At 34.7% G+C, this 15,828-nt stretch overlaps 1 protein-coding gene across 2 annotated transcripts; it reads left to right on the top strand.

Moving 5' to 3' along the window:
* The first annotated feature begins 292 nt into the window (after window positions 1-292).
* On the top strand, window positions 293-14,823 carry LOC115963909 (CMP-sialic acid transporter 2-like). Of its 2 annotated transcripts, none has more exons than XM_031083145.1 (16): window positions 293-620; window positions 1,364-1,572; window positions 2,339-2,455; window positions 2,833-2,889; window positions 3,865-3,942; window positions 5,194-5,238; window positions 5,974-6,033; window positions 6,225-6,347; window positions 6,509-6,586; window positions 7,428-7,497; window positions 12,810-12,917; window positions 13,160-13,293; window positions 13,397-13,476; window positions 13,626-13,671; window positions 13,762-13,826; window positions 14,405-14,823. In XM_031083145.1, the coding sequence occupies exons 2-15, from the start codon at window positions 1,405-1,407 to the stop codon at window positions 13,810-13,812; spliced, it is 1,215 nt and encodes a 404-aa protein (XP_030939005.1). In that variant the 5' UTR covers window positions 293-620; window positions 1,364-1,404; the 3' UTR covers window positions 13,813-13,826; window positions 14,405-14,823. The 2 variants fall into 2 exon arrangements, with proteins under 2 accessions (XP_030939005.1, XP_030939006.1); XM_031083146.1 differs by having other exon boundaries at window positions 293-625.
* Window positions 14,824-15,828: the final 1,005 nt, after the last annotated feature.

Raw genomic sequence — 15,828 nt, 5'->3', positions numbered from 1 at the left:
GGGAATCGGTTACCGTTAAACAAATGGAACTTGTTTTTTTTTTTTTTTTTTAATTTATTTTTTAACTTAAAAAAAAATGCTAATAATAAGAGGAATGATCACAATCACATAAAAAAAACCCAACTTTGACTCCGCTTCTTTGTAATACAAGGCTCTGGCACCTAATTGGTCCGTCACCGACTACCCACCTTAACATATGCGTCAGTAAGTCGTTTTCCCTTCCTCACATTACACAACGTGTGATTCGTTTGTGTAAATTCAAAGCAAATGGATTTATTTGGAAAGTGAATTAAGGACTTATTAGACGTAAAAGATCCAAAGCTATTTCAACTAAAACACTCCAAACTCTCTTTCTCTCTCTCTCTCTCTCTCTCTCTCTCTCTCTGCATATTCCTCGCATCTCTGGGAATTCAAAATCCCATAAAAACAGAGAAAAAGGGAATTCCAATTCCCACACATTCACAAAAACACGAAGAAAAGAACTCAAAATTCTCGGACTCTCTGTGAGAGAGAGAGGAGGAGAGGGAATTTGAATTCATTCCGGCCTCGGAGTTGCGGATCTGGCGGGAAAAGTTGGGACGAGTTTTCTTGGATAAATGCGATTTTGGTTGGAAGTTTAGGTGTGGTAAATTGTTTTACCATTTTTTGTTTGGTTGATTCGAAATTTGGCTCTTTTTTTGTGCGTTGGTTTTGACTGTAGGAGTTGAGCTATGGTGATGAGATAGCAAGATCTGAGCTGTGTGTGTGTTGAATTTGATTCAGTTTGATTTTGGTTTTAGGGTTTTCACCAAAATGTTTTGATTTTTGTTGTCTCAGTAGTGAGATCTGGTGGATTGTTTTTATTTGTGATTGCGTTTTTTAATGAAAGTTGATTGAATATTGGTATATCTGCCAAATTTTGTATCTGGGTTTTTATTGGTGATTGATAAATGATAATCTAATTCGAGTTTATACTCTGTTTGGGGAAAAGAAAAAGATTATGGACCTTAGAATTTCACTTTTGTTCAATGAAAAAGATTACCTTTTTATTGAGTGGAGTCTAGTTGACAGAGAACTTTCCATTTTATCACATAAATATGATTTTTTTTCAGATTGAAAGTCTTGATTTATTTTTATATAGCACATTTCCAATCAGCCAAATGGGCTTTTTTTTTGGTTGATAAGTTAAAAATGGGGTATTAGCATTTCCTATGTTGTTTTGATGTGAGTCTATATCATATAGAACTTATACTTTTAAGGTTTATTGACACATTTTGTGGTTGGTAGGTGTGCTTTATCTTTGGATAGTTTTAGTTTTGGAGCAATTTTTTTTGTTCAATCTATACAGGGCTGGTGATTATTTCTTATTAATTTTTGTTTGTAGGTACAATTTTGTGTAGAGTGTGACAGTTTGGGGGAAAATCAATGAAGAACGGGGTGGTAGAATGCAGTGTCTGCCATTCGAAGTTGGTTTCCCCAACCACCAAAACCGTGTCAAGGGCTTATGACCGATACAAGAACAGGGTATCATCGAAGCAACGCGCCCTCAACATCGCTTTGGTTGTTGGTGATTGTATGCTAGTTGGTCTACAGGTGAAATTCATATCTAAACCAGTAGAATTTCTAATATCATAAACCTTACGTGTTGATAATTTACAAATTGTTTGATAGTTATGCATTCTATGCTTATACTAGTTTATATATCTCTTGCACCCCCATGCCCTCCCCAACCAACCAACATAAAAGAATTTGTCTCGTTGAATTCTATGTCTTTTATGCTCTTGGGCATGTGAATAACCTGTCTTCCACTTATCATCTTATGGTTATGGGTGTGGGATTTGGGTCAAATATGCAACATGTAGTGAATAGTTATGTTTCATAAAGTAAACTAATAAAATTTCTTACTTCAATAGGAATTCTTTAAGATGCTTTTTCTTATTGTTTATGATGAGACCATAAAATATGGCAAAACCTGTACCAAGAATTGGTTTCACATGTTGGTTTGTCAAGTTAATATGTGTGTTTAAGGATTATTTAATTTTAAATGATGTGTTGTAGTAACTCAAGTGCACTTCCCATGTTCCTAGGTTGTAATGTTTCTTAGATTGCTACCAATTAAATTTCTTACAAATAAAATGTTCCAATATGCTTCAAGTTGCTTATTTCCTGTTAATAAGAAGAGAATACTGGTAGCAAAACCTGATGGGCTCTTATATTGTTTCAGGGTACTTAATTGTGAGATCTTGGTCCAGAATATTATATTGAATGCTTTAAACTTTGCTATGATTCCTTTGGGAAGTTCTCTGTCCTTTTTTCAAGGTTGTCTGATATATTTAATGCCTTTTTTATTCCCCTGCAGCCTATTCTAGTTTATATGTCCAAGGTGGATGGGAGCTTCAAGTTTAGCCCAATTAGCGTCAATTTTTTAACAGAGATTACAAAGGTTTTCTTTGCTATTACTATGCTCCTGCTACAGGTACATTTGAAACTTCTTTATCTCTTTTTATTTGTTATTCCTATAAGAACGTATATAAATTGAGCTTCACAAGGCAAACCACTTTATTGAGAGGAAGATCTTGAGTCAATTGAGTTATTATTATTCCTTAATGTTGTTGGGTTCTAGCATATGATGGAGATGGTAGTGCAGTTTGTTTTTGTGTGTGCATGTGTAAGAGAGAGTGAGAGGATTTGGTGGGTGGGGGATGGGAGAGAAAGGTTTGATTTGATAGTTGGAATAACTTTTTCATAGCCTATTTTATCTTGGGGGTAGTTTTCAGAAAATCCATTATGTTACATATCTTAAAGGGCAAGAGGTTTTATTTATCTTGGTGAGGTTTTTTGTTGATTTTTCAGGCAAGGAATCAAAAAGTTGGGGAGAAGCCTCTTCTCTCAATTTCCACATTCGTGCAGGTAATAGTCTGTCATTGTTATCATCCAATTTATGTTTTAAAATTTTGAAGTAAGATGGACTCTGAAAAAAGGCTATTCATATGTTGCAAAAGTCTTAGCTTTTAGATGTGAAATATTTTAATAACAATGAATTTAACCATGCTTTTGCAAGTTTCAGATTTATTGATGGAGAAGATAACTGTTTAGAATTAGAGTTCTGCATTTGGGGTATTATATAGTATTACATTGCACATTGCAAATTGTGGTTGACCTTGGATTCACAAATTATTAACAAGGGAACTAAAATGATATTGAATAATGGATATGTGAATGAATATTTGCTGGATGTAAATATGAATTTCTCAATATGGCTGCAATGGAAGGCAACATGAGGTTCCCTTTTTTATACAGTCTCCAATTGTATCGGACTCCTCAGGTGCCAAGTTTCAGAAGTAATCAGGCACCATTTTGATGGTGATGAAATCAGTTTTGTAGTTACAAGTTAAAAGAAGTTATTGCTGTGCCTTTTAATTTTTCCTGCACAGAAAATTGTAGATATTTGTTCCCACTTACTATCCGCTATATATGAAGCTCAACAACATAGATCTTTGACATGGATATAAGATGATGGGTTTGGTAAACTCTGCATGATTGGCCAGTGTTGTTTGTTGGGCCTTTTTATAGGCTTCTAAGCAATGAAACTGTGGTAGATTACTCCTGTAAAACCTCTGGTAGTGTAGGCCAGTTGATTCCTTGAACGAGTTCCCCCCCCCCCCCCCCCCCCCCTTGCATGTCATGATATTGTGGTACTTAGATTATGAGTGATCTTTTTCAGTTTGGTCTGCTTAGTCTCTAATTTGAAATTCGGATTTTTATGTTTTAAAAAATATTATCATCCTGTGTATTTGTCACCCATTTTTGAGTAGCATGTTGCTCACTTTGACATCTCACGTTGGAGACCTCTAATTTCAGAACGATGTTTTCTTATTCTTGCAGGCAGCTCGAAACAATGTGCTTCTTGCTGTTCCAGCATTTCTTTATGCTATCAATAACTATCTAAAGTTCACAATGCAGGTAAGATTCCTATATAGGTCCTCTTACCATATGTTTATGCTTTTAGATAGCATGTCTATCTCTCTTTTTATCTATCTATACAATATAATTTAATAATTTTTTTAATCTTTTCTTTGAATATTGACTTGATTACTCTGCAAGCTTTGTATGTCAATACCATGCATAGACCAGTGCCTGGAATTGTTGGCCACCTAGGCTGTCTTTTTTGGGCTAAGAGTCTGGGTGTGTTTGCACTGCAATGGCAGTATTCTAGATACTCAATGGCTTAGGTTCGTCGGTTTGGAGATAGAATAATCTGAGCAAAGAGACTGGAATGCTGCAAATAGCAAATGAAAAGGAAAATAGAGAGGGGAGAAAGATCAACTTAATATCACCTTAGGGTTCTTGAGCATCACACCCAAGTGATGGGTGCATCATGTATCAAACAAGCAGCTGGGTTTTCCATCCTTTTTCTTAACTGCTGAAATATCAATAAACTATATATAGGCATCTACCTATGCAGCTTTGGGACCAAGTTTCTCAAAGTTAATTGAGCATGCAATTAAAGTGCATCCAAAATGGCCCACATATCAACCAAAATCAAGAAATGAAAATTGGCCATATGTATAATTAGGTGCAACTAAAGCTGCTGGGAACAATACAAAAAATCCAAAATACACCTGAGTATCTGACTTGAAAAATTATTAAAATATATCTTGGAGCAATATTTCAGCTCCTTGAGCAAGTTCCATTTGAGAGTATAGTGAAATTATTTTGTTTGCCTTTGAATCAGCTTATCTCATGTAATAATTTTCCACCTCCATTACATATTTGGGTCATGCTCATCCACGTGAATAGACTCTGATTATGACTGGAATATCTATGGTCTATCTCCTGTGATGGTCCTTGGGCTCTGATTAGACCAGAATATTAAGCTCTTAGAGCCATTGCAACAAGAAAAGGATTAGTGGTTTGTGCAAATATCTGGAAACAATGTTTGTAGATGTAATGCGTGGTGTTCCTTCAATGTATATTATGTATGCCATGTTATGTACATATGGCAGCTGGTTACCTGCCTCGGCTGGTGTCTGCAGTCTTCACTACCAAATATGGTTGGGTGTGTAGGCTTCCTAGGTGTTTTGACATCATTTGCTGCTTTTTATTTAGAATAGAACTGTCTTCACCATAAGTTATTCTGTTACTGGCATTTTCAGGACTTGTGTGTTTGTCTAAAGTTATAAATTGATTGACATAAGGTCATCTGTTATGCAGCTATATTTCAATCCTGCGACAGTGAAGATGCTGAGCAATTTGAAGGTATTTTGAGATTTATTTCTTTTGTAAATGGTATTTTAATGATATTACTTGCCATTTTCTTAGCTTGCTATTTGTATCTCTCATGGCCACTAACATTACCTGCTGTGAAAAAAATGCTCATTTGTATTACATTTTACATTGTCCACTAATGATAATAGTTTAGCTGGATTCAACAGAATTCTCCTTACTTGTGTTATATTTTTGGCATATATGTCATGTGTCATTTTCAATATCCTGTAGAAGCATACTTGTTATGGCTGTAAACATGCATTTTTAATCTTTTGATATTGAACAGTTTTTTTATCAATATCAGAGGTACTCAGTATCAGCAATTTCTTACACAGTAATTTTATTATGTGTCTTGCTTTTTATAATTTCATTTTGGTTATTATGTGGGCCCTTTTACAGTTTTGATCTTTACTCTTATTCAAGTTAGTTTTGAAGCTGAACTTCCACTTGGTATGATAGATGGTGTATTTGAGTGAGAGCAAGGAAACAAAAATACACAGGATCATATGGCTCCATCATGAGCTTCCATTATTGGCCCTTGTCATTAAGAGTAGGAAAAAGGAAACTCAAAAGAAAAAATGAAGCCTTGTAATATTGTTGCTTAATCTGAACTTTAGTTTAGTGATTTGGTGAAAACTGTCTTAATGTTCATTTTTAGTCTTATATATATTTTGTAGAAATAGTGAAAGTCTTGTAAAGATTTGATGTTTGGTCATTGACATGCAGGTTTTAGTAATTGCTGTTTTGTTGAAGTTTATAATGAGACGCCGGTTTTCCATAATTCAGGTTAGTATCATACATTAGTTGCACCTCATCTTGCTCAGAAATAAAAAATTTTCTTCTTTCTATCGTCATTTGTTCTTCAATGTTGTATGAGAGCTTGGCAATGTTAACACCTTTGGGGTTCTCTATTGATAACACCTCTCTGTGCCTCGATAATTGTATGGTATGTTGCTGATTCATTTGTTTTGCTACAGTGGGAAGCTCTTGCTCTGCTGCTCATTGGAATTAGTGTAAATCAGTTGCGTTCTTTGCCTGAAGGTACCACTGCTTTGGGTCTTCCAGTCGCAACGGGTGCATACATGTACACGTTGGTCTTTGTAAGTAACTTCTGGTATTTATTGTCCTCTTATTTAACATGGACAATTGGAATGCTTGATAAGAAGGAAGTTTGGAAAAACTACTTTGTTTACATTGTGTTTCTTATTTTCAAAACTTATCTGTGGATTTTGGAGGCTAATGTAAATAATTTTATTTACAGGTAACTGTTCCATCTTTGGCATCTGTCTACAATGAGTACGCTCTAAAAAGTCAATATGATACAAGCATTTACCTCCAGGTAACATACTAGGATCATGTATAATTAATTTATTAGTTTCACTTGGTGCAATGATTTGAGGTTTAAAATTGCATTATTTGATCAAGGAATATAGCAAGTACGGTCTGTGCTTGATGTATAGTAAATATTGCTCTTTTATCAAACTATGAGTTATATGCAGTATGCCTGTTTTTCCCCTTGCATCATATGAAAATGGTTCGTTAATGCTTTTATGAATATCTGGGAGGGGCTACTCATTATGTTTGTCAAAGCATATTGAGTGAAATTTGGGTGTGGTTGTTCCCTAGGCTGGAAAGTGAAATTTTTGAAAATGAGATATAATTTTTTAAGTTATAGCATAATTCACCAAAGAAAGTTGAAGGGCTCTTCGGTTCTGTTGTTGGAAGTCAAGAAAGCAAGTGTTTGTGGACCATGTCTGCTGGTGATAAATTCATTGGAGCTCCTGGTCCTGTCTTTTTGGGTTTGTTAGGGTCAGTTTGATTTAACTTAAAATGCCAGCTTACTATGGTCAACTTATGTACAGCTTTTTAAAGCCTCGCCATTTCCATGTACAATTGTACTTGCACACAACTTATTTTTCAAACAAAATAAACCAATGAAAATAAGCTCACCCAAACACACTCTTAATTGGCCTGAAGGAGATAAATTAGGAATTGTCCATTATATTTGGGTCAATTGGCCTTAGATTCAATCTACAAGATCCTAATTCTGTTTGTAATGTTCTTTCCATATCTGACATACAGAATCATGTTGTATTTCAGTTGCAATATCTGTTAATTAATGAAAGTATACAAAGGAAGTTAATGTCTACAATTTGAATCTCTGTAATTTTGGCTTGCAGAACTTATTTTTATATGGGTATGGTGCTATATTCAACCTTCTAGGAATATTGGTAACTGCCATTGTCAAAGGTATGCACATGAATCTTTATTTTTAATAGCATGTCATTTCAGATAATACTTGACAAGAAAAAAAAATGGCATTTCAGATTATATTGGCATAACCAACAAATATAGCTAAATGAAGGAGTAGTATTCTGTATCATTATTATATAAAAAACTGGTTCTTTGCGGATACTTCCCAATATGTATATGATACTTGGACATATCCAGGATTTAAACTAGATCTTTTAGCACTGAAATTCATAGAAAAAGGTTTTGGGCACATCTGGTTTGGTAAAATACAAATATATTTTTTTAGTTGTAGAAACAGGAATATAATTGTCAGGAGAAATGCAAGGAGTTTTTATGTCAACATTTTCTTTTCCCTTTTTCTGTAAATGGTTTGTTATTCCATTATGTGTGTAAATGTATCTGTGCCATACCCTTTGTTCCTGCTTCATGGATATTAAGGAGGATGTTTGAGTTCTATTGAAATGAAGCCTCTGATAGTATATTGGCACACAGTTGTCCATTTTCCTTGTGGGGTTTTCTCTATTTTTCATGCTTGTATGCTATCATTCAATTCTGTTATTATTTATGACTCTATCCATGTGAAGAGTTTTCTGCTTCACTCAAGTTCATTTGTCATGATTATTTTTTATTTTTTTGGATTAGTAAAGAAAATATTATTCAAATTCATAAAAAGGAGTCACCCAAATATACAAGAAGTATATAGCAGGGGACCAAAACAAATAAATACACAACATCCATCAAATCATAAACCAAAGAAATAGAAGGACTTCTTATGATAGACATCCAATCCGATAGTGTTTTAAAGAATTTCTTTTTTTAAGTCTACTATTGTCCTTTCAGAGTCTTCAAAACACTGATTATTTCTTTCTCGCCAAATGCACCATATCAAACAATAAGGGACAACCATCTAGATAAAACCATTATGATGGCGACCAAATTTTCCTTGCCAACATGCTAGGAGCTCAACCACAGTCTTTTGGCATTTCCCAATATAATACCAAATAAGGTGAACACCATAGACCACAACTTAAAAACAATAGGGCAATTTAATAAAAGATGATCTACTGATTCTCCATTCCTTTTGTACATATAACACCAATCCAGAATCCTCACCTTCCTCCTACATAAATTATCAATAGTCAAAATATTTCCCCAAGCTGCAGCCCAAATAAAGAGCGCAACTTTGGAAGGAACCTTTGGCTTCCAAATGCTTCTCCAAGGGAAGGATCGATTACATACACCAAACAAGGCCCAATGATAATTGCTCACCTCAAAGCCCCTACTCTTAGTAGGCATCCAACATTTCTTAACCTCACCAATACCCCTCAACGAGACTCCATATATAACATCCAAAAAATTAGACAAAGATTCCCATTCCCAATCCTGAATTGCATGCAAGAACTCCCAAGTCCCAATAATGAACCCCATTAGGGAATTGCATGAGATCAGCCACATAAGCCTCCTTGACACTGTTGACTTTGAATAATTTTGGAAAACACACTCAAAGGATTCTCCCCATAGTAGACATCATGCCGAAATTTCACTCTAGTCCCCATCTCCAATCTCAAACTGAATATAGAGAGAAAAAGTAGACCAACCAATACTAATAGTTTTCCTTAAACTCACCCCGTAGGAGCTTGGAATAGAATTAGAGCACCAACCTCCCTCCTCACTTCCTTATTTAACCCTTATTACCCTTCTCCATAATGCTTCTCTTAGACCCAAATCTCGACAACCATTTTCCCAACAATGATTCATTAAAGCATCTCAGATTTCTAATTGCTAGACCCCCAGACTGAATAGGAGAACATACCTTAGACCAATTCACTAGGTGAAGTTTTGAATCATCTCCCAAACCACTCCAAAGAAAATACTGTTGAAGTTGTTCTATATGATTTGCTTTATCCGTTGAATTTGGAAAAGGGAAAGAAGATAAGTAGGTAGACTATATAGAGTACTTTTTATGAGAGTAAGTCTACCCTCTTATGAGAGATGCAACCTTTATGGTGGATTTTGGGTTCAAAATTTTGGTTTTTGTGGAAATGCGTCTGTGTGTCTTGATAGGAACATTTTTGTTTAACATTCTTGGTAAATAGTGGTACTATTTTTGTGCATTCAATTAAAGGGTTGTAGGAACGAAAACTTAATTCCAAGTGCCTCTGTTTTTTTTTTTTTTTTTTGAATCTATATGTGTTCTGATCATGTTATATTTTATAAAATATGTTTGAAACTTATATATTTGGACCTGAATTCATCTATCTTTATATCTAAGGTATACAACTATTATGTTCAAAGGTTACTACAATGTTAATCTTTTTATTTTTTTTTTAATTTTTTTTTTTTTATGGATTTGAACCTAAGATCAATCTACTAACTAATTTGCCTCTGAATGCTAAATTCCTGCTTAAATCATTGGAAGATAATCCTATTTTGTCCCGGTAGGCTGTGGTTACCTGATTAAACTAGTCCTTCCAAGTATATAATGTTCATAGTGTACACAATCAATAGAATGTGCAAGTCATGACAAGGGACGTGTGAACCTGACACAAGTACTAGCTCTTTATGTATAACTATTTACTTTAAACTCAGTTTATTTGCAACCAGATGGCATTTATCACAAAAAAGAATTTCTACCCATGAAGGCAACCACACAAATGATAATTGATTATATTTCAATCAAAATAGAACGGGTCAAGTAAATTAGTAAATAAATGCATCTCTAGTGATGTGTGATTGAAGGCACCAAATAAAATACAAAGAAAATCTTATGAGGTGGTGTTTTAGCCGTCACTGATTTGTGATGAAAAATTTGGGTAGGTAACATCCAACATATTCAGATATTAAGTTCAGCTGGTAGATAATTGGCAATAAAAAAAGGAGAAAAAAGATACAGATTGCCTTTGTGAGAAGTTGGTGTGTCATTAAGGGCAAAGAAAGTGGAATGTTGTTTGAGATGATCTAGCCACATGAAAAGAAGAATAAAGAATAGGCTAATCAGAGAAGTGAATGTCAAGAAAAAGGTTTCATGTTGCTGATTGCAAAAACTAGTTGGGATCATGGCCTTAGTATTTTACATAATTATGTGGCATTCTCTTTTCCTTTTCTAATAAGTTTTTTTTTTTTTTTTTTAACTTATAAAAAGAGAAAAAAAAGAAAAAGAAAAAAATTTTGCAGTTTAATTTATTCAACTGTACTTTAATGTGGTTGGCAGTTCACTTCCTTACCATTTGGTTGATTATGTTACATAATTAACTTGCTTAGTTGTGGCTGAATATCTTCGTGTTTCCTTCTCTTCTTTTAGGAATTACTTATATTCAGTTAGTGTAGAAAATAGCTTTAGTTAGCCTTCACAGTTTTCTAAATCTAGAAAGATAGGTACATTTAGATATGTTTGGGAAAAAGAATGACCTGATGTAAGTCTGGCAGAGAATAAATTGTGTTGATATATTTCTTGTCAACCTACTGTGCAAATCCCTCAGCCAAAGTGAGGAAATTAATGAAAATGAAAATGGCAGTCCATCATGGAAAATGATAGTAAAATTTAATGGCTGCTTCTGATACTATAATTGGTTTTGGCTCACTTTTTCTGAACATTCTGTTTGGAATAGGGATAGATGACCCACAGAGACCCATCCTGACCCATGCCTAATGGTTGAAGGTTTGGGGTGGGTCGTGTGTACTCTTCCTCACCCATCCTGGCTCCCCTGCCCTGCGTCCAAACTGATATATTAAAAATATTAAATATTTTATTTTTATGGCTTAAAAATATTGAAAGTTATGTAACAACACTATCACTCATCACTTTTCATTCACAAACCCTAGCCACCCTTCCTTCCCTCTCTCTCTCCCTCTCTTTCTCCATTGATTAGTTATCAAAACCTAGCCCCTGTCCCTCCCCCCTCTCTCTCCTTGCTGTCAATCTCTATCTCTGTTGCCATGGAGGCTATATTCATCAACGGTAATGATCCTTGTCTTCCGATGACCCCAAATCCAATAACTCTCATTTCCAAAGACTCCTATGAGGCTATGACCTCAAATCCATAGTTTGTGGCTTGAGTTGTATGATTTGCAGAACATCCTGCTAAGTTAGGATAAATAATGGTTTGGTTGGTGGGTATTATGTGGTTCTGTGTTGTGAAATTCAATGTTTGGTTTGTGATGTAGAAAATTTTATTGTGAAATATATATGAGACCATATTTTTCTAATTTTGCCTTGTTAGTTACTCCCTGCCTTATTTATTTATTAATAAACTCTCTGCTTATTCTAAATTGTTTAATTCTCTGAAGAGTTTTGTTCCGTGTGTAATTGATGGATGGGGTAGTGAGGAATGATGATTGGATTAAAATTTCTTCATTGAATTTCATTATTTCCTTTAGAAGGGGTTTCATGCTTGTTCTGAGCACATCCAAATCTGGGTCAATAAATTTTCTATTTTCTGTTTTCTGTTTTCTGTTTTGCACAAAGCAATTAAATAGTGTTAGTCAAAATCTATTAGCAAGTAGTTAATTATAAACTTTGAAGGGGGATCCAGAGTATGTAAGTTCAGAATTTGAAAGCAATTGTCAAGAACGGATGAGGTGGGATTAGGAGGAATTTTGTTAGTTCCAAATGATGGTAACAGGTCAGGTTGTGCAGGGGCGATGGTGGGGGTGGGGTCAAACCCCCTACCTCGAAGCAGGGGTGGGGGCGTCACCTGTCCCGTTGCCATCCCTAGTTTGGAAGGAGTGGAATAAGAAGGAGATCTTTAAAGGATATTTCATCTATTCCCTTGTTTGAGAGTTTAGTGTGTAGGAATGAAATGGCAGTGAGGGAATTGCCGATTCCATTCCATTCCCACGTAAGCATTCCTCCCAAAAATTGGAGAAACACTCATTCCTGAAGATGAAATACGGATTTTATCCTTTTTTTTTTTAAGAAAAAAAAGGGCAAATGAAAGTTGAAGGGTATATACAATTATATATTTCTTTGATTTCTATTCTGTCTTTGATAAACTTCCACACACTAGGAAAAGTACACCGTATTTCATTCCATTCGTTTATGATCTACCTATTCTATTCTTTTATATGCTCCTTGTCCTTAAATGTATGCGTTGTATTTATCAAAAAAATTTCTTTTATATGCTCCCAAATATAGTGTAAAACTAAAAGCCCATTTTGATTTTTTATTGATCTTTGTCTTCGAGAACAATGTGAAGTACAATGAAGTCATTTTTATCAAACTCGTAAATGTACCCTTGCCAATAAACTGTTGCATTTTTTGTAATCAAACTAAGCTGTGGGCCTCAGAAATCACAATGTTAAATTTTCAGGTCCTAGTAGCTTTGATATCTTAGAAGGTCATTCAAAAGCTACCATGCTTCTGATAGCTAACAATGCAGCACAAGGAATTCTATCATCATTTTTCTTCAAATATGCAGGTAATAATATGTTTACCTATTTGTTAAATGTATTTAAGGACTAATTTTATTTAATATAATTCTTTATTACTTATAAAAAAAATAATTATGTATATAACTATTTCTTCCTCTCTCTCTCTCTCTCTCTCTCTCTGTTTGTGTGTGTATTTTGTTTTGTCCCCCCATCCCCCCCACCACCGGTGGGTGTATGTGTTCAGCAATCATATTTATTGAGCTTATTGAGATGCATTTGAAATTTTCAGATACAATTTTGAAGAAGTACTCCTCAACAGTTGCCACAATCTTTACGGGCATAGCATCTGCTGTGATGTTTGGTCATACTTTGACTGTAAACTTTTTGTTAGGAATTTCTATTGTATTTATCTCAATGCACCAGGTAATTTGAGACAAACTTTTTGGATGGATGAAAAGTGAGAAAAGAGAGAAGTGTTTTATTGTTAATCAGTCTTTTTGATCTTCTGCTTCTTTTTTCCCTTTAGTTCTTTTCACCCCTTTCTAAAGTCAGAGATGAACAACAAAATGGGAAGCTTGAGCTAGTAGATGTTCATGAAAATCAAAGGTACAGGCTCATTTTTTGCTGATTTTTTGTGCCTTGATTTTTAAGTAGTATCATTGGGCATTTGCTTCAGTTGGGGGGTTGGGGAAACTTTGTGACTTGTACATTCTTTATTCTACATTTTAATTATGAATTTATTATTCCTTCTTCAGGCCAAAGGATTCTTTTATAAATATGGCAGCAGGAGCAAGTGAAGAGGTGTGAACCTGCAGTCCTTGTTTTGCAGAGTCGAATTCTATTATGTTATACTTTTGCTCACTATGTGCATATTAATTTTCCCCTCTATAGGCAAGTCATCTTGTAGGATCTGATGAGAGAAAGCCACTTCTTCCCACCTGAGGTTACTCTTTTAAGTATGTTACTGACTCTCTATATGCTCTTGGTTTAATCTCTGTCGCATTTGCTATCACAACATGCATATTGGAATCTTTTGAATTTAGACTAAAGCCAAACACTTCAATTTAGACTGTACATCTTTGTTTCTTTCTTGGGTGTGCATTTCGGGTGCTGGGTATTCTTCAGGAGCCAGATATATCTATTGATCTTCATACTTTGGAATAGGGACAAAAGGTTAATTCATCGAAGCATCCAATTGTATTGCTAGTTTAAGTTGGTCTCAAGAGGGGATGGTGGAAAGTTTATGCCTTACCCAGCAATTTTAGTTTAACAGGCCAACTAAAATTGTCTTGGTAATGCCTGCTTTGGTGGAACTGATGGGTAGCTGGAGATGGGAGGCTTGGGAATAATTTCCCTCATGATTCTATATTCGAATGCTACCCGATACAAAAACATTAGTGATATTTTGATCTTTAATCTGTTTTTCATTTACAAGGAAGATGCTCTTATTAAGATGTATGGTATACTTTCTGTTTCTTCATTCAATTGCCACCCAATATATAATCAAGCTGTATTATTTTGAATTTTTTTGCAGGAACTTTCTTCGAAGAAATTCTTTTGGCAGGATTTATAGGATGGTACAAAAGATAGCCAGGTCTCCAATCACTCAATAAAATAAAATTAAGAAAAAATAGCCTTCTACTTTTTTGGGATCCCTTGCCCATTAACGGGATTTTCTAGTTGGGGCGTAAAGCTTTTCATGGATGAATGTGCAGTATAGAAGCTGGTGGGTGACCTGGGTTTTTGCTGCTCTGAGATTTTGATAGGGAGACATACTTGTCTTCCTGCCCGGATCTCCAACTTCCTGCCCCGAATTCAATACACCTATTCAGTTTTACTAATGGTGAATGTTTTTTTTTTTTTTAAAATATTAAGAGTTTCAAATATTTTTTTGACCCCGTTTCTTCCCAATATATCATTTTTTATATAGAAAGTGTTTTGATATTGATACTAGACTGCTGCAGGAAAAAAAGAAAAAAAAAGAAAAAAAAAAGAAGAGAACTGTTCTTTATTCATTCTCAATATGAAAAGTGATATTTCAATTGTATAATTGAAAATTTTATACTTGCTACCCCCATTCTTTTCTCTTTTTCTTCTGAGGAAGTAAAATGTGGGAGAGTCCTTAACTTTTTGCTTAAACTGAGCAAAATGGACTTGTTGAGTCCTGGTTCTAGCCTTTTAACTTATTGTACGAAACAATTGTATTCCCTTTGTCTTCCTGGTACTCAATGGCTCAATCATGCATGCCTAAAAATTATTTAACTTATTATGGATACTAATTCCTTTAGGGTATGCTTGGAATGGAGAGGGCCAGCCTGACGAGTGGATAGTGGGGAAGGTGACTAAAATATACTAAATTTAGTACATTTTGATTTTTGTCACCTTCACTCTCCACTTCCTCGTCTTCCTTCGTTCTAATATATGGTCACAGTTTCTTTTTCACTAAGAATAAGAACACTAAGTCAATATTTTCTGGTCCCAGTTACTTCTGGGATGGGTTCAGAAGATGTGTTCTTTTTCACTAATAATAAGAACAATAAGGGACTGTAACTATGTGTAACAGAAGATTAGTTAAGTCAGTTACTCTATTTTTCAATATGTTGTAACTTTGTAACTAATTGGAGTTTGTCAATTTGTTAGAGGTTTGTTTCTTGATTTTTTTAGAGCTTGATTAAGATGAGTTGTAAGGGCTCTTCTTCATGGGCTATTAGTATAAACTAGTTGCAAACACCGTGCGATGTAAGAGCTGCTTTACAAAAAGAATTGTAAATGATCTAGCAACCAATTAGTTATAGTATTGGATATCCAAACTGGACATGTCATAGATTACTGATTGAACCTTTTTGCCTTCTCTTAAATCTACCTTCTTCTTCAAAATGCACCACTTCTCACTAGAGATTTAATGGTCACTAGTCGTCGGCCCAAGCAATGACTGAGACAATTTACAATTCTGTTTTT

This window comes from Quercus lobata, chromosome 10, assembly GCF_001633185.2.
Source record: "Quercus lobata isolate SW786 chromosome 10, ValleyOak3.0 Primary Assembly, whole genome shotgun sequence".
NCBI lineage: Eukaryota > Viridiplantae > Streptophyta > Magnoliopsida > Fagales > Fagaceae > Quercus > Quercus lobata.
Note: the sequence above shows the minus strand (reverse complement) of the source record. Positions and strands in the feature narration are given on the sequence as shown.